This window comes from Bombus fervidus, chromosome 14 (genome assembly GCF_041682495.2).
Source record: "Bombus fervidus isolate BK054 chromosome 14, iyBomFerv1, whole genome shotgun sequence".
Lineage (NCBI taxonomy): Eukaryota > Metazoa > Arthropoda > Insecta > Hymenoptera > Apidae > Bombus > Bombus fervidus.
The window spans coordinates 7,033,841-7,056,478 of NC_091530.1; the positions used below are offsets into that span (position 1 = coordinate 7,033,841).

Below are 22,638 nucleotides of genomic sequence, written 5' to 3' on the forward strand. Positions count from 1 at the left end.
GAATATAAGTTCTATCATTTTATTCACCAATTCATAGCTTATGTTAGATCTAGTATTTTAGATCTAAAAGTTAGTTGTCCGAAAACACCATATTTAAATCACTGTCGTGTCACTATAATGCTTCGACGTATAATGTATAATTTTCAAAACAGTTTTTAGAAGTTGAGGTATTATTAACAAAGAAGAAAATGATAAAAAAGCGTATTGAAGGTCGTCAATTGGTACAAAATGTTGGAGAACAAGTAATTATACTTGGCACTATTGGAAAAGTAAGAGATTTATTTGATATTAATGTAAGAATATACATAAATACTATTACTCGATGTTGATAGTTGTTCCTGACTTATAGTATTTATTCCGTTAGAATTAGCTATATTAATTTATTGAAATGTTTTTTAATTTCTAGAAAGGTTCAAACGGTAAAAATATAGAATTAAAAACAACCGATGGTGTACAAGTTAATGTAACCTTACCAGTACCAATTGATAACGATGCTGAAGGTTACATAGAAATACATGGCACATTACAATCCGCATCTACAATGAATTGCAGTAATTATATAGTATTCCCACATAGTATGACAGAGAATTTTGGTAAATTTCAATCTTATTTTATATACATATGTATCGTAAGGTGTATAAAAATAAGGAAAATATTAATTATAGATGTTGATCGATATAAACAACTCATGGTCATCTTGAATGTATTAGGACCAGGAAAATGGAAAATGTCTGAAGATGAAACAGGGTTTTAAATTTATAATTGTATAACCTATAAAAATGCTTAAAAACTTTTTATAAGAATACGATTATTTTAATATATATGTCGAAGTGTAAATTATTCTTTTATAATAAATTTAAATAGTATCTTGTTCACAAGACTCATTATCCTTCGTTTATAACATTCATGTCGTTCCAAGAAATGTACAAAATGAAATCCTAAAACTTTAATGAGCATCATCAGTATTATTTAAAACTTTTAGAATCTTAGATTTCTATTTATGTTATACCCACTGCTATTTTACATGATGCATCTAAAGAGAAGCATCTACATGTACATGAGGTTACTGGACATTCTGAATGTTGCCTATTTAAATAAGACAATAAATTATTTAAAAGAGAAAATATATGATGAACTAGAGGAAATTAATATGTATGATCTTAAAATATATTACCGAAACCAATGTGTAATATGATCAGCATGACCACCATGTCTACATGTTTGACACCATGTAAACCAATTACTAAATTCGGTCAATTTATTATCACATTCTTCGCTTCTACTAACACTGGATGTTGTCATTTGCAATCCACTTACTGTGCCCATATGCATCAAGCATATTGCACATCGCGGTAATGGTTTTCTACAATTTGGACACGAAGACATCTACAAAAGAGTAAGAAGACATTATTTTATAAATATAAAATATTATTCAAATATTCAAATAGGGACATATTACCTTCAGTTTATTGGGTGTACTTCCTAACCTGCCAAAAGGTCCTCTTGCTCTACTTAAACCTTGCATAAAGGCTGATATACTTTTACCACAAAAATTACAAGAAACATATATTTGTTGTGGAGGCTTTTCATTCGTTGAAGATCTCATCGCGATATCAAAGTGAGCCCTTTGGGTCCACATTTTCCAAGCATTCAAAAGATTTCTATAACTTTATTGCAATTTTTGAAGTTATATTTACTTCCCATAATCTTTTAAGTAAATATTGTTTATTGTAGTACCTTGTAATCCAAACTTGGACTTGATTTTCTTGAAGTAATGTTGGTGTAAATGCTCTAATAGCTATTAAACTACAACTTTGAACATCACCGGTAATTTCTAAGTACCGATTTAATAATTGTATACCTTCTAAACTAGTACCTAAGACGCAATACATAATAAGTAAATATTATAATTAGCATGTGTTTATTAAATTATGCAAACCTGTCAAAAGAAAACCCGCTAAATTTCCTTCATCAGTCAACTTCTGAGTTAATTTTTTTAAATATTCGCTTAACTTATTATCCGATAAAAACATAAGTGCAAAGGCTACTCTGTCTTCAACTGCCATACCGTTTTCATTCTAAAAATATTTATTTTTCTCATTTTATATATGAATATTATGTTTCATAAAGAAGAAAGATCAATGTGTACTTACCAGAACATTTTCATAAGAATCGTCTGCTGTTAGAAAAGCAAAAGTTGCTCTCAAATAAGGGTCTGTAAGTTGAGATCTGCATTTTAAACATGATTCTCTCCACATACTATTCCGGTCTTCGGAAAATCCTGATAAAGCCATAGCAACGATATTTAAATTTGTAGACATCGACATTTTAGTAGCTCCTCGATTTAAAATTTCGATAGCTTGCCGTAAACACAAATTAAAAACTGCAATTGCTGCTGCTCTTGGATATGCTCCTTCCCTTTCTAATCTTTCTAAGAATAAGTTATCATAAAGGGTATTGGTATCTTTATCAAATCTCCAACCACATAAAAGCAATCCTTTATCTCTGTCTGCAGATCTATTATATAAATATTACATTATGTTACAAAACTTTAATATGATACATTGCATGTATTTTATACCTGTAAATTTTTGCGGTATGATTAGATCCTATATCCGACCAAGGACGATGAATTAATTCTGACTTTAAGAAACCATTAGTAGATCCTTGTTGGCCATCTAGTTTTAAAACTGTTCTATGTAACATTAATAGATATTATTTTGTGAATTTTCAGATATATGATTAGAAAATCTTTAATTTACCTGACACCTGGATGTTTATTATCTGCAGATGGTATAGTGCCATCCTCTACTAAATAGCGACTTAAGTACAACCACTGCCATAAGTTTTTCAGAGTTTCATTTTCAGCCAATTCCCCATTCTGAGCCAGCTCTGGCTACAGACACATATATTAAAGATGTTATATAAAAAATATAAATTGTAAATTTCCTTAACTTACAAGTAAGCCATATTCTGAAGCAGCACGTGTTTTAGTTAAAATAGAAATATCGTTCAGGGCTTTGTAAATATTATCATTACTGCATATATATTTAAATGATTTTGAAGCATGATTCCAGGCAAGATGAGATCGTGTTGACCAGTTTACTGTAATTCTTTCACAAACTGTATAATCTGTAAGTCCTTTAAAAGGATAAAATAAAATCAGAAACATCTTATTCTATAATTTGTATAAGTTTATAATATAATATTATCAAACCTTGTTGAGATATTGCCAATAATCTGTTCACATGTGTTGGATGCCATGAAAAACTTACAGGACTATACCAAGGTGGTGCAACTGTTCTTTCTAATGCTCCAGGTTCTGTATCTTCTCCTCCTCCAATTCCACAATGTTGAATGTCATACAAATGCAGTGTCGCTTTATTAAAGATAATATCAATGCTTATTAATATAATTTAAGATTAAATTAAGAAAAAATTAAATTGATACTCTACCCGAGTCTTTTTGTAAAGCACCCAAAAGATTGTGCCTAGTTGGGCACCATAATACTTTCGTAATTTGTCTAGTTTGGGATAATGTTAAAACAGGTTTTTCAAAACATCTTGTATCCCAAATTGTTATCTGATTATCAACACTTGAAAGTAAATGATAATTATTATGCGGATTTACTGATACATTATAAACAGCTTTAGTGGCTGTTGTATTGACCACTTTTGCAGAATCTAATATAAAATAATATAATGTATATATGACAAATTACATTATGTATAAAAAATATGCAATGACACTGTTTTATTATAATACCTCTGAAATCAATGATTTTTAATTGTTTGTTATTAGTGCCAACTACCATACATTTTTGTTCATGTTTGAACCAAGCAATAGAATGTATAGTTTCTGAAACACCAACTTCTGCAATAGGTCTCATAGAATCTGTCTGCACTGTATTGTGATGATGCACTCTTTCAGAGGTTTGCAAACCTTTATTTATATCCCATAATAAAATGGAATGATCTTTACTATGTTTATCTAAACCAGACACAATTAAATTTGTGTCTATGGGATTCCAAGCAACTGTATTGCATTGTCTTGCGTGTTTTGGGACTATAATAATTCGTAAATGTAATAAAATATAAATGTGTAATAGATTTTATTTGTCGAAATAATATACCTAGTTCCTTTCCACTAAGACCTTGGGAATCAAAAATTGTTGGACCAAAAGTAGTTAAAACAACTTTTCCATTTGCTTGTCCAACAGCTAATAGAATATCTGGTTCTAATTGTGGATATATATCAATACATTTGACATAATGATGATTAGTATTTGTTGCAAGTAAATGAGCAACTGTAGAATCAGAAATCTTTGTATCTGTAACGAAAATATAAGATATGGAATAACATTCTATTTCTATTAAACTATGTATGAAATACAATTATATTTTATAAGAGACATTTACTCACATAATTGTCTATTATTATCTTTTACTTGTATTACTTCATACAAACAGATTTCTGTACCCCATGTAATAAATTTATTGGCATGAACTGGAGACCACTGTATATCAAGTTTAATACTACTCATTTTGTAGTAGTTTTATGAAATTTTGTCAACAAAAATAAAATACATTACTTTAACTTTTTGCTTAAAATAATAAAAAAAGGATGATGCGTTTTGCGGCTATGCATTATGATCCTATTTTCTGATCTTAAAAAATGTTCCTTAACCTCGAACATATTTTTTTAACAAACATTTTCATTTAAATCTGACACTTCAATATTCATTTTTTTCGACTATTTTACAAATGATTCATGGTAACTTTGGGTGTTAATAGTAAATTGCAGTGACAACAAAAAATTTCTATACGTTTATACTTCTGATTGGATATTTGTGAAATTTGTCCAATACTTGTACTTCCATATAACGGGTACTCAAAAAGTACAGATAACTATAGATAACTATTTGATACAAAAATTATTCGATATTTAATCAAATATTATTTGATAGTTAAAATTTTATTGTAATTTGACGATCACTAAATTATTAAGAAATAAAAATTCAGGGCTATTTTTGATACATTATTTTATATCCATATTTATTTATTTAGCTTTGTGCAGAGAAAATAATGTATGTAACATTGCACTCACATTACATATATACGTACTTACTTCATACAATTTGACTAATTTATTAATTAGTAATACATTTTCATTATCTTAAGATGCATGATGTATGTGTGTGTGTGTGTGTAAAAATCATATACAACATTGCTCTTCTAACTTGCGCAAAATAGATTCTATCAAAAGCTATAGACATGTAGTTAAATTATAGTGATGATAGTACATGATAATTACATAAAGAATGATTTAATTTATGATAAAGCGACAATTTTATATTTATATGCATAGCGTATATTTATGAATAATTATAATATGTAATATATCTCCTATACAGATATTGATGAGATGAAATTTTTTTTAATTTATACACACTGGTAAGTTATATTAAAAAACTTTATTATATTATTAATTTCAATTTCTTAATAGTGAACACTTAAAAAGGCACAATTAATTTCAATAGTACAAAAATATCAAAAGGAAAGTGCAGAAAAAATATTACTTATCCTCTAAAATGTTATTTAATAAATATGTTTCAAATCATAACCATTTTGTAAAATTTCAGTACTTAATAGTACCTATATGCGTGTGTGTGTGCGCGCGCGTGTGTGCATATATATACACACACATATTTACACATTTTACACCTTTATATACATATATATATATGTATATAGAGATGTAAAATGTAAATATAATATCAAGATTTTCTTATTTTTCCACGAATAAATGCACCTCATAGAGGTTCAAGTCTTTTAGATAATTAGCATTAATAATGTTCTCAGTCTATTGAAATACATTAATTTATAGACACAATATTTTGTATACATTTTAATTACTTGCTTAATGATAAGAATGTGTATTTTTGAATAATGACCTGTGCTATAAAATACATATATTTAATGATCTTTTTAACAAAAAGTGAAAAAAAAGTTATATTATTTTTCAAAATAGAACTACTTTCTCTGATAATCAGAATCAACGTTTTTGTTGTTTTCTTTGATGTAAATATAATTATTCTATTTATATTCGCTTGTTCAGAAGAGATACAAAGCTATTTTAATATGAAAATAATAAATTGTATTACATTTGTACATAGCTGTATATTGCAAACTAGTCTTATAACATATTACAAATGATAAATAAACTGTGGATTAATTACCACATGTATGTCTTCTGTACTTTACAGTGCTGTGACTGTCTCATTCTAGAATAAATTTAAGCAAATCGAAAATATTAATATTTTATTAATAAATGATAACGTAAAGCAAGAGTGCTGAAATCATTCAAGGATTCAAAGAAACATACAAAATACACCAATGAATATATAATAATTTTATTTGCAAAAAAAATCAGTTACAGTGTTCCTATAATAAATATTTGCAACATTTGTTTTTTGTTAACCATCATTAAATCATCACGAAATATTGTGCTTAGTATACATGTATAATGTATGTATACATGAACATACGCTGCATGCACATGTACATATACATACACATTAATCTTTTTCCTCTAGCTTTTCTGGTTCTTCCTTTCATTTTTATAACATTTAATTAAATAACTATATATATTTCAGCACTCTAGTGGTAATGAAAAATTTTTAAATGGGTTCATCTATATATATAATGTAATTTTGTGCATTGTTAAAAACTTTGTTACTTTGTTGCATTATAATAAATATTTAGTTAATTTATAAATTAACAGTAGTATCTACGAATTATAATTATATGCACCAGTACATTACAAATTAATTATTTAGTGGTTTAGTGGAAAAGAGTACAAAGTTTACACCTATTAATATGATAATTATTAAATAACATTTAAATTATGCGTTCTCAATACAATTGCTTCATATTTATTTTTACTGTCAATTCACTGTAAAGTTTCAGAAAACTTCCTTCTGCATATGTATGTGTATGTCACGCACTTATATGTATATATGGATGTATGTATGGTATATAAATACACTTCTCTTACTCAGGTTTTTGCAATTAGATGTCGAACGGTCCATTATAGCAGCTATACGCATAGTTTTATGTTTGTTAGAGCAAAATACAGCAACTTCTTTTTTTCTGTTCATTTCCATCTCCTTGGTTTTCCTGTGCTTTACGTGCAGCTATTGCACGCATTAAGTCAAAGAATACCTGCAATAGAATACAAAGAAACTGTCAATTTCCATTTTATATCTCTATTTAATATTTAAAAACCATGGTTATAGTAATTTTACTATGTATTATCAATATTAGGACCAAAAATAAAATCTATTTTCCGTCCGTATCTGTCGCTTAAGTTTTATTTATTAAATTGGTGGAACTAAGATATAGTATAAAACGCGTTGAATAAATAGAAATACAGTGCGACAATGTATAGTATCTGCATCGCTAAAATAAACATGCATATCAATGAGCTATATTTACTATGTCATGTGAAAATTTATAAATTCATTCCCATTCTTTTTGCTTTTATAATAAACGTCTCAAAAATTAACGAAAAAGTCAGTCTGTGCCTTTGTAATTTGTGATATTGAATTGAAGTTGTACATGCATATGCAGTGTTTCAGGCATAAGCTGGAAACAACATAACAAGCGAAATTTATATAAGTAATTTTCTTTTGTACATGCCTGAGAGACACTCTTGCAGAAGGTTGATACTTTTGGTATTATTGTTACCTGCTGATAATTGCACATATAAATACTTATTTAAATTTCAGAAAAAAATGAAAAGAATACTGCAATGTACAAAATTTCTGAATCATCATCCAGTTGTCCATTTACGAAAGATCAAAAACAGTGCAAAAAAAGCAAACCTATAGAATTTTGCACTTCTTTTTCTTCCTCTTGGCACGGTCCTTTCCGCGACCGTTGCTTGCTGACTTATCTTCAATCTTGCGCGATCTTATTTCACGCATCAAGTCGAAAAATACCTGCAAATGTGCAATTGATGCCATCTCAAAGCTTCAAGGCTTGAGAAAGTGCTTTATAAATATAAAAAGAAAAATGCAATATACATTTATATATTGTATTATATTTATATCAGTATGTTTTTATTGCAGAATTATGTGTGCAAAAGCTATAAGATGTATGTGTAGCATAGGAAATAAAACATACAGTAAATTATATGTAAAGCTAATTAAATATATTTCATGCAATTTTTGTGTTCTAAAAACTCTAATAAATTTGAGACGATAACAAAATGTAAATGATGCATGTGCATTTTTTTTACATACAATTATAAATATATAAATTTTGTCATTATTAACATAAAATTGTTAATAACGTTAATTTTCTAAGAGACATTTATTTCCATATAATGTCTATAAAAGTTGAAACATGTAATTTAATCATTACCTTATCAACGTTTTCTTTTGTCTTTGCACTTGTTTCTACATATGGTACACCCCATTGTTGTGACCTGGCTTGAGCTTCAGCTAAACTAACTTTTCTCTTTTCTTGTAAATCACATTTATTCCCCACTAATAAAAATGGAATGTTTTCATCGTTTTTTACCCTAAGAATCTGTTCTCTAGATATATAAAATTAAATAATTTTGTTTTGAAAATCAAATACATGTAGGTCTCACAGATTAAATAATTAGTTACTCACCTAAATTCTTGAGTAGCTTGAAAACTATCATCCTCAGTTATAGAAAATACACAAAGAAATCCTTCTCCACTTCGGAAATAATTATCCCGAATTGCTGCATAATCTTCTTGTCCTGCAGTATCTAATATGTCTATTTGTACTTCTTCTGCATCCAATACAACTTTCTTTCTGTAGGAATCTGCTTTTGTAGGTTCATAATCTTCAACAAACTAATTTGTATGTAAATAGAAAACAATCAATCAATAATATAACACGATTTTTTTTATATACTTTTATGAAATCAATGTACCTCATCATACATAAATTGTAACGTAAGAGCAGATTTTCCTACACCTCCACTTCCAACCATTATAACCTTATGCATTGCTTGAGTGGTACCTGGCTTTTTGGACATTTTGGTTTATTTTTCTGAAATCATATATACAAATTTTAATATTAAAGATAAAAAAACACCTAAAACTTTATTTTATACAAATACTGGCATGTTTTATTTAAACTAAATGTTTTTCTACAAATGATCATTATTAAAAGACATTATATTAAACAAAGGCAGGATGTGAAACTACTGTGCATGTGGGAAATCCAAGAATAGGGTCAGCAGTATACATTTACCTATATTCTGTTTATTTCACACTTGTTTATGAGATAGAAATTAATTATATCTAATGATTTGATATCATATCTATAACATCAAAATAACTTTTATCATGATAAACACTTTCATATAATTAATAATGTATACATAAACATATATATATATATTTGTAAGTCTGCTAGTACCCTAAACGATATCTTAAACAATAAGAACTGGGCAACCAATAATTTCCTTCTTCCCTTCTTCAGAATATCACACTAATCATCTTTTCTTAGAACCAATATATTAAAAAAATATTACACAAAAAGGTTATTATAACGTTCATAAATTACTAAATTAATTTATGTTTTTTTATAGTTACAGTTATAAAATGCAAGATCAACCAGTCTAAGAAGTATTTTGATATATACAGTAGCATTTAATAGTTTTATATTAATACATTAAGCCTGTGGATATGGGCATAAGACAAATTAATTAAAAAGGTATATATCTTTGCAGGAAAATTGAAGTATAATTTACATTTTTATACTTAGTTGTGAGGAAAAAACAATAAAATAATTAAAAAAAAAAAAAATTGTAAATGTATCAGAATGACGAATAGTGAAAAAGGCGGTGCCACACGCCCAATTTTAAGAATGTCTATTTCATTCTAAATTCCTGAAATCTCATTCTGTACGTACCACTGTACATCTTAAAATATCTCCTACCTTAATCGATGACAATCTCGAATTAGTAGGTTTTTTAAACTCCTGATATCGGATAATTCTTCCTGTTTTTTTCTAAGAGCACTGCCGTCGCGTTTTGCTTTACTGGATCGCAATTGATAGTACCGATAATTAACCATAGAGGTACCCATGCACCCTACCGGCACCTTTCCATACTGTAATACCGGCGCTCAAAGTAGTTCAACAGTTCTCCGTTCAATTTTAGTGTTAAAGAGAGATCTTGTAACTTTAAAAAGACGGTAATGTATATCTTATATTATTCTTATAAAAATCTAGTAATATTAGAAAGTTATTCTGATCAATATAAAGATTTTATACCTGCCCATTTACAAATAAGAAATCTTATTCAAGGTAAAGAATTTAACAAAGGATCAAAATCTGGATGCTAGTGATCCCTAGCATGATAATCTGATCTTTTTTTTAGAACTTCCCCTCCCCACACAGCATGCGATACAATAACTAGCTTTTTAAAGAAAAGAATCTTTTCCTCCTTTAAAATATATTTAATGTATCTACGTATCTATAAGAGACACGTCATAACTGGTACCTTCTGCAGAATCACATACTCCTATTCGCTACATTTTTAGTTGCGAATGTTTCTTATTGGTTACCGAAACAAGTGATAAAATAAGCGGGGATTCGGTCAAACTTATCATTTTTACGGAAGACCACAAATTTTCACATTTGGTAAGCAACTATTTGCAATAAGTACAACAAAGTATAGGGGACATCATCGTTGCAATGGTCTCATATTTTTCTATATCAAAGCAGGAAGAATTGGTTGGAAAACAATAAATGACGTCAAAAGAAGTCGCGTGATCATTCTCGAGGCTACGGACTGGCCAGAAGTATCTCATATAACAGTGGTGTTTGTCAAAAATCCAATATATATCTATGATTCGTTTTCATCTTAAAATAAATATCGTTCTTTCAGCATATCAATTCTTTTTCAAAAAGATATGTCTTATGTATAAAACGAGAGTATTTTTTAACACAGTGAAACGTCATTTGATATTCGTTTTATAAAAGAAAACGGAGCCACACGATGAGAGTTACTGCTGACAAGATTTCCCCGCACCACGATCTGTACGTAATAATAATCGCTGTAAGATTCAAGGGATATGCATTGCGTTGCGCGGTGCGTACTAAAGTCTGGACTTGTCCGGTGAACAGTAGATGCGCATAGTTCTCCTGAAGAAGAATCTTTTCTCTCTCTCTCTCTCTCTCTCCCCTACATTGGTGAGATAGCTCGCGGTCGCGACTCCCTGTTGCAGCACTTTCGTCAAATCTCACCGTTTCAGTAGTTCTGCGATAATAACTATATAACATCATATACTAAATTTAACGTACGATGACATTCTGTAAATATGAATTATAGGATGAGGCCGCAGTGACAGTGAACTTAACACGACGAACTTCTAATGCGTGTTTAATAAGTGACACATACGTGGAGTGTTTTGGTTTAGTGAAATTGAGATTTCAGTGTTCCTTTTCTTAATAAACAGAAGTTACTGAAACATCTGTACGAGTCTACTGAGGCTAAAAGAAGATCTACATGGTGTCGTAGGATGACTGATCCAAAAATCAAAATGCATTACACACCACCGAGCTCGGACACCATTCAAACAAAGCCTTTTCCTATTCGTGGTAAGATATACTGAAAAATAATATTGTTATTTCTCCCATAAATATTAAAACCTAAATATAAATAATTAAATCTAAATATTTTTAATTCTTATTTTTTGCTTTTTTAAATAATAGAAACTGTTGTATTGAAGTTTTTTGAAGAAACAATTGAGAAGCGAGACTCATTTGATTGCAAAGTGAATCTTTTTATTAAAGTACTTGTCATTTGTTTTCGCCTTTTTGACATTTATTATATTTTTAGAAATATTGGTTTCTCTACAAATATATGCTATTTATCACGTGGGTTACTGTTACTGTATTCTATCATTATCCTACGAGAACATAACCTGAAAAGATACTCCATGTTGAACCGCGTGAGCCGCATTCACACGAATGACACGATTACGTGGGATACATATGTATGTGACAAGAGATCGTATTAATTGACTGAAATCTATGGTAACGTGAAACTGATTGAAACCGGTACGAAGCTGTATTTGACACCATAGGAACGACTTTAATTTTGACCTTGATTGCAAAGATTCATTGCTACGATCAATCCACCTTATTTGCAGAATTTCTAGTTTACGCGTATTCATACAAACATTCGATCATCAGTATTTTATTATAGAAACAAAGTATCTACTGTCAAGTGTTTCTCAAAAGTCAATGAAAATCCTACATTAGAAAATTTCTATTGTATAAATATTATTTCAATAAACTTACGAGAACAATCCCAAATAATCATAATATGAAAAATATTTATTAGAACACAAAAGTATATTTGTTATATAAACAATGAAGTACCGTAAATACTGTTTCAGCGCTGGTTGTAAGAGTTCCAAAGGTAATTGATTTTTTAAGTAGATGGAAGAATCACCGATTTGATGCGTTTCTTTATCTCATGAAAATTTGCAAAGGAGGCATTTCTTGTGGTTATATCTTTCCTGCAATTGTACCTTGGTCTTTGCTCGATTACTAAAAATAGTTGAACGATAAAGTTAATCTGAGAATATTGGACGAAAGATGAAAAATGATGGCACGCGTTTACATGTTTGTCGAGCCATAAGGTTATTTCGCAAAGAGTGTCAGATAACAAAATGTTTACGTTTGAAAAGCTGTATCGGAACCAAACGGTTCATATCATCACAATGCGATCTAAGTTTTATCTAGCGAAGATCAACGAATCGTAAAAAATGTGTTGAACTCGCAACTCAATTTCCGTTATTTTGGTTACAATTCCGGATCGATTATTCCCGTATTTTAAGCCAGTGAAAATAGGCAAGTAGTCATTAATAGCACTGACCCGAAATTGCGTAAATTTCTTTGGACAGCTAGTTGATTTCGTTCTCGTTATAAATTTAAGGCATGTTAAGAGCGCGAGCGATGTACGCAGATTCAGAGACCAGACTTCGTACGATTATGTATCTTCAATTATCAGATATTTTAACGGAACATGCGACTGAGTAATAATAACAACAAATTAATACGATAATTTTCTCGTATTTGAAGGACAGTACACTATTAATATACCAGGAAAACTAACAAAGACAAATAAAAAATATATCTATGTACATATATATATATATATATATATAAAATATGTAGATAAATAAAGCACGCATTGTGCACGTATCGAACGAAATACCAGACTAATATTACTAGAAACCAACAGTTGCCATTTACTACTGGGTGAAAATTGAACGATATCGCACAGTGACAATTGCACTTGAAAAAATTAATTTCCGTTTCATGTTAGGTAGACTATCTAAATGAAACCCAATAACTGGTTATTGTGTATGTACAATGATATCTAATCAAAAATATTTTCTTGAAAATGACCAGCATACGATAAAAAATAATTCTGAAACTTTCTTTTATGTGATATGTTTGATAATTGCAGGCGAACGAGCGAATTGTGTAAACAAGCCGCATGTGATTGCTATGGTAGGGTTGCCTGCCCGTGGTAAAACGTATATCTCAAAGAAGCTGTGTAGATATCTCAATTGGATTGGTATAAATACAAAGGTGTTCAACTTGGGAGAATACAGGCGACATGCAACCACTGCTTATCAATGTCACGAATTTTTCCGTCCTGATAATATTAAAGCAATGGCAATACGTACCCAGTGCGCGATGGACGCCCTTAAGGACGTCTGCCAATGGTTGGAGAGCGGGGACGGCGAAGTGGCTGTGTTCGACGCCACCAACTCAACCATCGAGAGACGACATCTAATCAGGGACATCGTGGTCGAGAAAATGGGCTTCAAGCTCTTCTTTGTCGAATCTGTTTGCAACGATCCTGAGATCGTTGAACAGAATATTATGGAAGTAAGGAAATTGCTCTTCTAAGTCCATTTGAAACTCGTAATAATTCTTAAAGTATTGATCTACATAGATTCAGATGTTTTATTTTTAAATATTGTTTCAATTTCTTATCGGATAATGTATAAAATACACAGGAAATGAAAGAGCTTTTCCTTTTTAATCAATTCATAAATCGGCTTCGATTCCTTGCGACAAAGTTATTAACATTTTAATTAAGAAATATTAACAATTAACAAAATAAAACTTTTTAACGTGTAGGTAAAAGTGAGTAGTCCAGATTATACGAATATGAATAAGGAAGAAGTACTGGCTGATTTCATGCTGAGAATCGAACACTATCGAGAAAAGTATCAGCCATTGGACGAGAATCAAGAAAGCGATTTATCCTTTATGAAAATTTACAACACTGGCGAGAAAGTGCTGGTCCATAAACACGAGGGTCACATACAAAGTAGGATAGTTTATTACCTTATGAACATCCATATAGTGCCACGTACGATCTATTTAACTAGGCACGGCGAGAGCGTGATGAACCTCGAAGGTAAGATAGGCGGAGACTCGGAGTTGAGCGTTAGGGGCTGGGAATATGCCAAAGCATTGGCTAACTACATTACTGGTCAGGATATTCAGGTACGAGCACAGGCATGGGGCAGAAAAAAATCTTGGATTTTTATTTGAGTAAACTATAACATTTTTCATAATTGTAGGGTTTGCGAGTGTGGACTAGCTGGCTGAAGAGGACCATTCAAACGGCAAGTGACGTGAATGTGCCCCAAGAAAGATGGAAAGCGTTAAATGAGATAGACGCGGTAAGTTGAGAAATAATTAATTACTTTTGTTTTCAATGAAAATTTATCAAATGATTTTGAATAGAATGAAAAAATATTGTTTCTTACACTTTATTGTTCAAAATTTCTTTTTAAATGTTTGATTAACGTTGAACTAATAAAAAATGGCCTTCTTTGTACCTTGTAGACAGTAATTGCATTAGGATCAATAAAACATTTACTTTATATATAATAAAAGTTTTGAATGACAAAAGAAATATTTACATATAAAATTATTTATGATAATAATTAAACCATATTTATGCACAGGGTATTTGTGAAGAAATGACTTATGAAGAAATCGCAGAAAAGTATCCGACAGACTTTGCTGCGAGAGATCAAAATAAATTCTCATATCGTTATCCGAGAGGGGAAAGTTACGAAGATCTGGTCGCGCGATTGGAACCAGTGATAATGGAATTAGAACGACAGGGTAATGTTTTGGTTGTTAGCCACCAAGCAGTTTTGCGATGTCTATTTGCTTACTTCCTAGACAAAAGTGCGGGTAAATATCTTTATTTACAGATATTTTATTTATATGGTTGATATTAGTATATAAATAATTGAGAGAAGATATTTTTATCAGAACGACTGCTTAATCAAATTAATAAAGGATGAATAAAGTGCATCCACATCGTAAATACAGAAATCATAGTTATACGACATAAACGTATGTATACTTGAACAAGGAATATCGAAGTTGTATAACTTTCGACCTTCGACGTATCGAAATGAACTGAACAAAATAGATATGTATGCAAAAAGTGAGATATCGGGAGTGACGAAATTATATGTATGACGGAAGTCCAAGATAGCCGTCGTTCTTGTTTATATAATTTTATTTCCATAAATTGCGAGTAGTTTAATCAATTTCATACGCGTCGAATACATACGTAATCTATCTTATACTTCAAACCATTATTTGATGAGTAGATAATATTTATCTTTTCTCATGACATTATTTTTCTTACTGTACTTCATGTGATTCAAAGATTCTATTCTTTTTTCACTTTACAAAATAATTTTGATCATATTTGTCTCCTTCCAGATGAATTACCATATTTACAAGTGCCACTACATACTATTATTAAATTAACGCCAGTTGCCTATGGCTGTAAAGTGGAACATATTCGATTACCAATTGACGCAGTGAACACTCATCGACCAAAACCAAAGGTAGAATTGATTACAATTGACTAGTAGCAATTGTTTCTTTTTCCTTCCTTGTAAATACATCCTTATACCGAGCAGCAACAAAAGAGAAAGAATAAGAAAAAATTGACACACTCTTATTTTGCTTACTCATAATAAAATATCTCGATTCCTTAAGTTTCTTATGTTTTAATGTTCTCAGAATGCCTGACCATTAGTGGATTGGGACTACTTCCTCGTATCTAATCTTGATTTAATGTGTCCTAAATGTCATCCAATTCTAAGCTTTGTATATTAAACAGTGCGTCGCATTTACTTCTCTGTTAGAATAGTATGGGTAATAAACAATGTGAGACATCGTATCACTCACGTAGATGTCAATTTTAGTGTTAAATTTGTTGTCACAGTAGCCTGTATATATTTATAATTATCGTCACCGTAAAGCACACAGAAGGATTGCATTTATGGTCCAGTTTGTTTAATAAATCGTATATTTTATGGTAAATTATTTACTCAAGTGAAACGTTGATCGTCGTAGTGAATAAGTGCTATGGAAATAAAGTATATGTTTATATATGTTTTAACAGTATGACATGACCATAAGAGTTATCATTAAAACCTGCTTAATTATTTATGTGCGAATTACTTTTTACATCTCTGTTTATCTAGATGGAGTAGAAATGTAGTAGCTAATGCTTAGTATATGGCTACAAACTATTGTCTAAACGATATAACGGTCGTTGTATAAACTCTTTTCAGATCCCGGGATATCTAGAGGAACAATTCCGAAGGAAAGAAAAATTGCCTCGCACCTGATAACGACAACATTGTAGCACGACAGAGCTAATTCTAATCGTCGTTACGAGGTGCTGAAGACGCATTCTTTTGGCAGCTGGCTGCCTTTATACGTCCGATGCAACGTGCATCCATTAACTCTTTATTTTAATCAAATATACACGAAATATGTCCGATATCATCCGACATTATTTCTATACAAATTACGTGATCAAAGGGTTCCTTTCTGTTCTGTCGATTTTCTAATACGTGCCGTATGCTAGTGTAGCGTTAAAATGTGACAAATTTTGACTTGTGACAAAATACAGATGTTTGAATGTAATCGAAATTACGGAGAGAATCCTATGAAACTTAAATGCATATGTAACCACATACATAAATTTGTTCTGATACTGAGTTTCCTGATATCTAAAATCCTATATCTATATTTTGAGTATTATATTTAAAAAATGGTATCGTATTAAACATGTTTAACTTCTCGATTTGTTATGTATTTCGTGTTGTTTGTAAATCGTCGATAGGAAAGAAAAAAAAATCAATACCCGCAGGTATTTCTAACATATATAGTGGTTATATAATGACGTTTATGTATTTTATAGAAATGTTTTATTGATACTAACATATTCTGGCAATTATGAACTTATCAAGTCGCGTATATTATCGATTAGGAAACAGCTGTCTTTAATCTTCTACGGAAACTATCGTGCCGAGCGAGAATCATGTTATATTTCAAAAATTTATCTCATATGATAATCTAGTTACTGGTATTAGGGAATAGATTCCAAAATATTTTTGTCAAGAAGATTATGCTGTGTGGAAAATCGAGAACTTTTCGAAGTGTAATTTATTTTAAGAGAAGTGTACATATTTTTTTAATACCCTTCACGATGAAAAAAAATACATTTACTTGAAAACAATACACTCTGTCTTTTAATTTCAATCCATCTTTGCATCTAAGATTAATATAAATGTTAAACATTTAATTGCATCCTTATATCTTTATTGCATTATAAAAAAAGTGCAAAAAGATGTTCTTTTCGATAATAAAAGCGTGTCGAATATTTAGCGCCATGCCAGATAGCACTAGTGTAAACTAGGTAGCGCTGAAATTATCGGCAGTAATGTCACTTAGTTGATATTTTCCAATATTTTGTCTTTGTGTAATGAACAGGACAACTAATCAGAATGATGGCAACAACTAACGAATTTGGCCCTGACTCTGGTGGTAGAGTTAAGGTATATTTCCTTTAAATAGTGTGAAAAAATCGATGCACTTTTATGTTTCTAACCTATACATGTAGTAAAAAGTAACAAACAAATGTAATGTAATAGTAATTGAAATAACAATTATTCGAGTATTTATTATAAAGTTGAAGAAGAATGAAAAATAATTATTTAAATTTTATTGAACCAGGGTGTTACAATAGTGAAACCAATTGTGTATGGCAATATAGCCCGTTATTTTGGTAAAAAAAGGGAAGAAGATGGCCATACACATCAGTGGACAGTTTATGTTAAACCATATCACAATGAAGACATGTCTACATATGTTAAAAAAGTTCACTTTAAATTACATGAAAGTTACAACAATCCAAATCGTATTATGACCAAAGCTCCCTATGAACTCAGTGAAACTGGTTGGGGAGAATTTGAAATTGTGATTAAAATTTATTTTCATGACCCTAATGAACGTCCTGTAAGTAGATTCTTCATAATTCTAAGCATATGAATCATGCAAATTTATTGGAATTATTTATATTCTAAATAGGTAACTATATATCATATATTAAAACTGTTCCAAACAACACCTGAGATACAACTAGGGAAAAAGAGCTTAGTTTCTGAGTTTTATGAAGAAATAGTTTTCCAAGATCCAACAGCCTTAATGCAACATTTACTGAACTCCAGTAAACCTACAACTTTTGGTGTTTGGCGCCATAATACAGATTGTATATAGTCATTTTATTTAAATTAATGATTTAATATACATATATGAAAATTATTTTTATTTTATTATGCAGTTGAAGCCAAAAAGGAGTCTACAATGAAAGCAATAATAGAAGCAAGGAACAAAATAAGATTGGAAGTCATAGAATTTAAGGAAAAATTAACCTTAGCAAAGGAAACAATTGCTAAATTTAAAGAAGAGATTGCTAAAATTTCTAAAGCTGGTGGAAGTTTATCTGTTGCATAATCTAAGCATTTAAAGAATTTTCTAAGATTATTATGGAATAAAAGAAGTAGTTTTAATATAATAGACAATTATAAAACAAATAAAGAATGTAAAATAAATGTACATATTGCAATTAACATCTAGGTATAAATAATAAAGTTTGCATAACATAAATTGATACATTGATTTTACAGAATATATTAAACAATAATGTTCTATGTATATGACAGTATACATTTTGTTTCGATCATGAATTATGATAATAGTAACTTTTTCCAATCTACTACTAATAATTATTTAAGCGTAAGATAATTTTGACAAAAGAAAAAAAAAGACTATAAACTGAAAAAAAGGATTTGACTAGATACAGAAAAATACAATAAAATGAATTCAAGTATTAAAAGAAACTATTATAGAACAATCGATTTCAAAATAGCCTCGCAATTCTGATGAAACCACATAATAATCTACAAGTTCGAAGTTCGGATAACGCTGTATTATTACTAGCTCTTATAACTGCAAACTATTGTGTATCTTATTTTATTTAACATCAAACTATATCTTCAAAAATCTTCATTAGATATAATCACCAAATCCTATGAATTAGTTATTCTAATTCTATTAAATAAATGTACAATAAACGATTCCTAGTTTCATCAAATTCTAATTGCGATTACTGTACTTATCAACGCATGCGCAAAAACTTCTGAACATGTTACGACCTGTCAAGTTTTTCAGATATTCATATTATTAATCATTAGTTTATATAAATATAATTTCTATATGTTTCTAATATATACTATTGCATAATGATACCAACTAGAAATTCTTTAGTCTCAATAAAATATCCCGACTTCTAAATCTTGACCTTGACAATAGTCATTTTTAAAAAAATATAAACCTCACGCAATCAAGTGATTATACAATTTTTAGATAAAATATGATCAGTCATGATAAAAACAGGGACAGTATCATTACTCGCTGTAATAATTAAGTTCGATTAAATTCGATTTAAATTAGCATCGCGCGCACAGAAACGTTTTACTATTATATATAGGAAATGACCGCAGCGCCGAATACAAGCATCAGCAGACCGTGAGCTTTTAATACTGATTACGCATTTCTAACCGATGATATGTAGTTTAAGTTTAAGCTAACTCCAATATCATTCCTACATATGCATGTATATGCATGGTAGATGATAGTTATGCAAGAATTTTTCCGTGTCTAAAACCGGCCGGTCGATTAATATCACTATTGCACATTCCTAAATATGTATTTGAAAGTTAAATTTTCACGTCTACTATAGTCTTTTTACTCCTATGCTTTCTAACGATATAAAATTTGTAACAATTGATCATGATTATTTTATATCATAATTATGAATTCGATTCCTTGGTCAGTGATGACTTAACTATTTCATTAATTTGATCAGTTTTTCATTTAGTGTTTTATTGTTTGTTTGGTTCAATGAATGTAATGTAACATTTACTTTGGTAAGAATTTTTAATACTAATAACTGTTATTCTATTTAAATAGAATTATTTCTAATTTTGTAATTGGGACCTTTTTTGATGTGAATGTTAGCTACGTTCATACTGCAAGTAAAACTCCATATTAGAAATTAATTGAATTTGTTTAGTGTTTATTGTAACTTAGATTAGAAAATAAAGAGCATTTTACTCACTAATAATTTACTAAGATGTGTGCATTAGTGAAATAGTATTACTAATATTTTCTTTGTACTTATTTGAACTGTCGTAAACGTCAATTATTCATGTAATTCATTATATTAGTCATTTCGTATAATACTGCAATATAATAAAGTTTATAAAAATATCGTTATTTCATTATTTTTACATCTAGTTAAACATTCCCTCAATGGTTATTCTGCACAATACTTCAAAACTAATAAGAGTTAACTTAAAGCTGAATAGCGTTATATATTACTTCCGCTGAAGTATAATTATATAAGTATATTTCGCACGAAATTTTAAATGGATTATATTTTAATTAGTTCATTAAGGGCCAATATTTTATTCGCAATCATCTCTTAACCAATTTACATTATCAAATTTTGTATTTTAACATTTTAGCCAGAAAATGGAATTCTAAGCATTCGTTAAATATTTATTCATCATTATATCTTCCACTTACACGACTTTATGAAATTAAAAAATATTGAAATATCTATAATATTACGATAAACTATTTCTCGGTCCTTAATGGGTTAATAAGGGTTAATGGGTTATAGTAAGAAAACTATAATTATACTTATTAATTGTTAACTTTTATTAGTCCAGGTATAGAGTTTGCAATTGGTGCATTAGCAGCGGTAGGAGCTGGATTTTTTACAAACCCAGTTGATGTGATAAAAGTACGATTACAACTACAAGGAGAGCTAGAAGCAAGAAACACATACAAGAAAATATATAAAAACACCTTACACGCGGGTTATTTAATTGCAAAACACGAGGGTATAACTGCTTTACAAGCCGGTATCGTACCGGCCCTATATTTTCAAGTCGTGCTCAATGGAATACGGTTAGGCATCTACAATACAGCAAAAAAGTACGACCTAATCACTAATGACAAAGGGGATACTGATATTTTAAAGACTATTGTACTAACTGGAACTTCTGGCTCTGTTGGAGCTGTTCTTGGTAGTCCGTTCTATATGGTAACTCTTCTTTACTACTTTGTTAATTATTTTGTATGAAAGTTTATCCTTAAATATCAATAATATCATGAGTGATTTATATTAAAATTGATATGTTAATTTATCAAGACACATCGTTACAGTATTTTAATTGACAATGAGCAATTTTATATTACATTCGTCTTTCTCATTGCAATAGGTAAAAACACAATTACAAGCGCAATCAACACAAACCATAGCCGTTGGTTATCAGCATAATTATTTAGGAACTTGGAGCGCATTCAAATCTCTCTGGAAAGAAGGTGGGATAGTGGCTTTGTATCGCGGCTGGTATGCGAATGTACCACGTGTTTTTGTAGGATCCGCAACACAGTTAACTACCTTTGGTTTAGCTGCGGATTGGTTACGCTCATTACAAGTAAATATTTGAAAAGATATCATGTTTAGAATAGTATAAATGAAAATTACAATATTTCATATTTCTTTTTAAGGTGTTTACAGATCAACCGATATTTCTGACTTTTCTGGCTTCCATAATCGGTGGAAGTTGTGTAGCTCTCACTATGCAACCATTTGATGTCTTAGCAACAAGGCTCTACAATCAACGTGAGTGTAATTTGATAAAAATATTTCGAAAGTAATTTTTGTTGATGGACTTGTAAGATTGATAATTTTATAATTAAATATAGAGACGGACGTAAGCGGAAAAGGTACGTTGTATAACGGACTATTGGACGCGATCATTAAAATATTACGAACAGAAGGACTCTCTGGTTTATATAAAGGAATTTTTCCAACGTGGATGAGAATAGCACCGCACACAGTGCTTTGTTTAGTATTTTATGAAAAATTAGATCAATTATATAACATATTACAAAATTAACAATTGCTTAAATTTGTAAAATACGTAGCAAAGAATTTTATAATGTTTGAACTATTGTATTAAGTATGCTATAGAATGAAAAAATAAAATTTCTTACACGGGCAGTGAAATGCTTTATACTTGAGTAACAATTACATATTTAAAAACATTTGTTCGTTTACCGGAAACTTAATGTCAATGTGATTTGACTGTAA

At 29.9% G+C, this 22,638-nt stretch overlaps 6 protein-coding genes across 16 annotated transcripts; 4 read left to right on the plus strand and 2 right to left on the minus strand.

Annotated features, from left to right (window-relative positions):
* The first annotated feature begins 94 nt into the window (after positions 1–94).
* Positions 95–872, plus strand: LOC139994459 (replication protein A 14 kDa subunit). Its single transcript, XM_072017112.1, has 3 exons — positions 95–269; positions 407–593; positions 666–872. The coding sequence occupies exons 1-3, from the start codon at positions 189–191 to the stop codon at positions 752–754; spliced, it is 357 nt and encodes a 118-aa protein (XP_071873213.1). The 5' UTR covers positions 95–188; the 3' UTR covers positions 755–872.
* Mio (GATOR complex protein mio) lies at positions 792–4,811 on the minus strand. Its single transcript, XM_072017111.1, has 15 exons — positions 4,423–4,811; positions 4,133–4,330; positions 3,766–4,065; positions 3,456–3,683; positions 3,218–3,379; positions 2,960–3,141; positions 2,763–2,896; positions 2,582–2,695; positions 2,154–2,517; positions 1,940–2,078; positions 1,738–1,876; positions 1,460–1,667; positions 1,175–1,386; positions 1,014–1,086; positions 792–944 (listed from the first exon to the last, which is right to left on the minus strand). The coding sequence occupies exons 1-15, from the start codon at positions 4,541–4,543 to the stop codon at positions 939–941; spliced, it is 2,580 nt and encodes an 859-aa protein (XP_071873212.1). The 5' UTR covers positions 4,544–4,811; the 3' UTR covers positions 792–938.
* A 215-nt stretch (positions 4,812–5,026) lies between these two features.
* On the minus strand, positions 5,027–10,445 carry Rala (Ras-like protein A). 5 transcript variants are annotated; one of them, XR_011801638.1, is made up of 8 exons: positions 10,320–10,445; positions 9,984–10,220; positions 8,971–9,089; positions 8,682–8,890; positions 8,427–8,601; positions 7,886–8,002; positions 7,701–7,751; positions 5,027–7,223 (listed from the first exon to the last, which is right to left on the minus strand). XR_011801638.1 is itself a non-coding variant. In XM_072016973.1 (8 exons), the coding sequence occupies exons 3-6, from the start codon at positions 9,073–9,075 to the stop codon at positions 7,886–7,888; spliced, it is 606 nt and encodes a 201-aa protein (XP_071873074.1). In that variant the 5' UTR covers positions 9,076–9,089; positions 9,984–10,220; positions 10,320–10,445; the 3' UTR covers positions 5,027–7,223; positions 7,701–7,748. The 5 variants fall into 5 exon arrangements, 4 of the variants coding, with proteins under 4 accessions (XP_071873074.1, XP_071873073.1, XP_071873076.1 ...); XM_072016973.1 differs by having other exon boundaries at positions 7,701–7,748; XM_072016972.1 differs by lacking the exon at positions 7,701–7,751.
* A 103-nt stretch (positions 10,446–10,548) lies between these two features.
* On the plus strand, positions 10,549–17,646 carry Pfrx (6-phosphofructo-2-kinase/fructose-2,6-biphosphatase). Of its 6 annotated transcripts, none has more exons than XM_072016965.1 (8): positions 10,549–10,688; positions 11,380–11,648; positions 13,531–13,958; positions 14,214–14,585; positions 14,663–14,764; positions 15,053–15,287; positions 15,831–15,958; positions 16,694–17,646. In XM_072016965.1, exons 2-8 carry the CDS (start codon positions 11,570–11,572, stop codon positions 16,748–16,750), a joined length of 1,401 nt encoding a protein of 466 aa, XP_071873066.1. In that variant the 5' UTR covers positions 10,549–10,688; positions 11,380–11,569; the 3' UTR covers positions 16,751–17,646. The 6 variants fall into 6 exon arrangements, 5 of the variants coding, with proteins under 5 accessions (XP_071873066.1, XP_071873067.1, XP_071873065.1 ...); XM_072016966.1 differs by lacking the exon at positions 10,549–10,688 and adding an exon at positions 10,750–10,867; XM_072016964.1 differs by lacking the exon at positions 10,549–10,688 and adding an exon at positions 10,906–11,087.
* A 141-nt stretch (positions 17,647–17,787) lies between these two features.
* Positions 17,788–19,171, plus strand: Gas41 (YEATS domain-containing protein 4 Gas41). Its single transcript, XM_072016971.1, has 4 exons — positions 17,788–17,965; positions 18,144–18,425; positions 18,498–18,678; positions 18,751–19,171. Exons 1-4 carry the CDS (start codon positions 17,915–17,917, stop codon positions 18,921–18,923), a joined length of 687 nt encoding a protein of 228 aa, XP_071873072.1. The 5' UTR covers positions 17,788–17,914; the 3' UTR covers positions 18,924–19,171.
* Positions 19,172–19,667: 496 nt separating this feature from the next.
* Positions 19,668–22,548, plus strand: LOC139994388 (solute carrier family 25 member 35). Of its 2 annotated transcripts, none has more exons than XM_072016969.1 (5): positions 19,668–19,997; positions 21,201–21,582; positions 21,761–21,979; positions 22,053–22,167; positions 22,251–22,548. In XM_072016969.1, exons 1-5 carry the CDS (start codon positions 19,963–19,965, stop codon positions 22,442–22,444), a joined length of 945 nt encoding a protein of 314 aa, XP_071873070.1. In that variant the 5' UTR covers positions 19,668–19,962; the 3' UTR covers positions 22,445–22,548. The 2 variants fall into 2 exon arrangements, with proteins under 2 accessions (XP_071873070.1, XP_071873071.1); XM_072016970.1 differs by lacking the exon at positions 19,668–19,997 and adding an exon at positions 20,025–20,300.
* The last annotated feature ends 90 nt before the right edge of the window (positions 22,549–22,638 follow it).

What these genes read in the sequence shown, in the direction of transcription:
- LOC139994459 (XM_072017112.1), top strand. Translation starts at nt 189, where the DNA reads ATGATAAAAAAGCGTATTGAAGGTCGTCAATTGGTACAAAATGTTGGA. An exon ending in TACTTGGCACTATTGGAAAA is followed by an intron (nt 270 to 406) that starts GTAAGAGATTTA and finishes TTTAATTTCTAG; the next exon opens with AAAGGTTCAAACGGTAAAAA. An exon ending in TAGTATGACAGAGAATTTTG is followed by an intron (nt 594 to 665) that starts GTAAATTTCAAT and finishes TATTAATTATAG; the next exon opens with ATGTTGATCGATATAAACAA.
- Mio (XM_072017111.1), bottom strand. Translation starts at nt 4,543, where the DNA reads ATGAGTAGTATTAAACTTGATATACAGTGGTCTCCAGTTCATGCCAAT. An exon ending in TCTTAGTGGAAAGGAACTAG is followed by an intron (nt 4,066 to 4,132) that starts GTATATTATTTC and finishes GAATTATTATAG; the next exon opens with TCCCAAAACACGCAAGACAA. An exon ending in CTTCAGAATATGGCTTACTT is followed by an intron (nt 2,897 to 2,959) that starts GTAAGTTAAGGA and finishes ATGTGTCTGTAG; the next exon opens with CCAGAGCTGGCTCAGAATGG.
- Rala (XM_072016972.1), bottom strand. Translation starts at nt 9,075, where the DNA reads ATGTCCAAAAAGCCAGGTACCACTCAAGCAATGCATAAGGTTATAATG. An exon ending in TACAATTTATGTATGATGAG is followed by an intron (nt 8,891 to 8,970) that starts GTACATTGATTT and finishes CATACAAATTAG; the next exon opens with TTTGTTGAAGATTATGAACC. An exon ending in CAAGCTACTCAAGAATTTAG is followed by an intron (nt 8,602 to 8,681) that starts GTGAGTAACTAA and finishes TTATATATCTAG; the next exon opens with AGAACAGATTCTTAGGGTAA.
- Pfrx (XM_072016965.1), top strand. Translation starts at nt 11,570, where the DNA reads ATGACTGATCCAAAAATCAAAATGCATTACACACCACCGAGCTCGGAC. An exon ending in CGTTAAATGAGATAGACGCG is followed by an intron (nt 14,765 to 15,052) that starts GTAAGTTGAGAA and finishes ATTTATGCACAG; the next exon opens with GGTATTTGTGAAGAAATGAC. An exon ending in CTTCCTAGACAAAAGTGCGG is followed by an intron (nt 15,288 to 15,830) that starts GTAAATATCTTT and finishes GTCTCCTTCCAG; the next exon opens with ATGAATTACCATATTTACAA.
- Gas41 (XM_072016971.1), top strand. Translation starts at nt 17,915, where the DNA reads ATGATGGCAACAACTAACGAATTTGGCCCTGACTCTGGTGGTAGAGTT. An exon ending in ACTCTGGTGGTAGAGTTAAG is followed by an intron (nt 17,966 to 18,143) that starts GTATATTTCCTT and finishes TTATTGAACCAG; the next exon opens with GGTGTTACAATAGTGAAACC. An exon ending in TTGGCGCCATAATACAGATT is followed by an intron (nt 18,679 to 18,750) that starts GTATATAGTCAT and finishes TTTATTATGCAG; the next exon opens with TTGAAGCCAAAAAGGAGTCT.
- LOC139994388 (XM_072016969.1), top strand. Translation starts at nt 19,963, where the DNA reads ATGACCGCAGCGCCGAATACAAGCATCAGCAGACC. An exon ending in AATACAAGCATCAGCAGACC is followed by an intron (nt 19,998 to 21,200) that starts GTGAGCTTTTAA and finishes AACTTTTATTAG; the next exon opens with TCCAGGTATAGAGTTTGCAA. An exon ending in ATTGGTTACGCTCATTACAA is followed by an intron (nt 21,980 to 22,052) that starts GTAAATATTTGA and finishes TTTCTTTTTAAG; the next exon opens with GTGTTTACAGATCAACCGAT.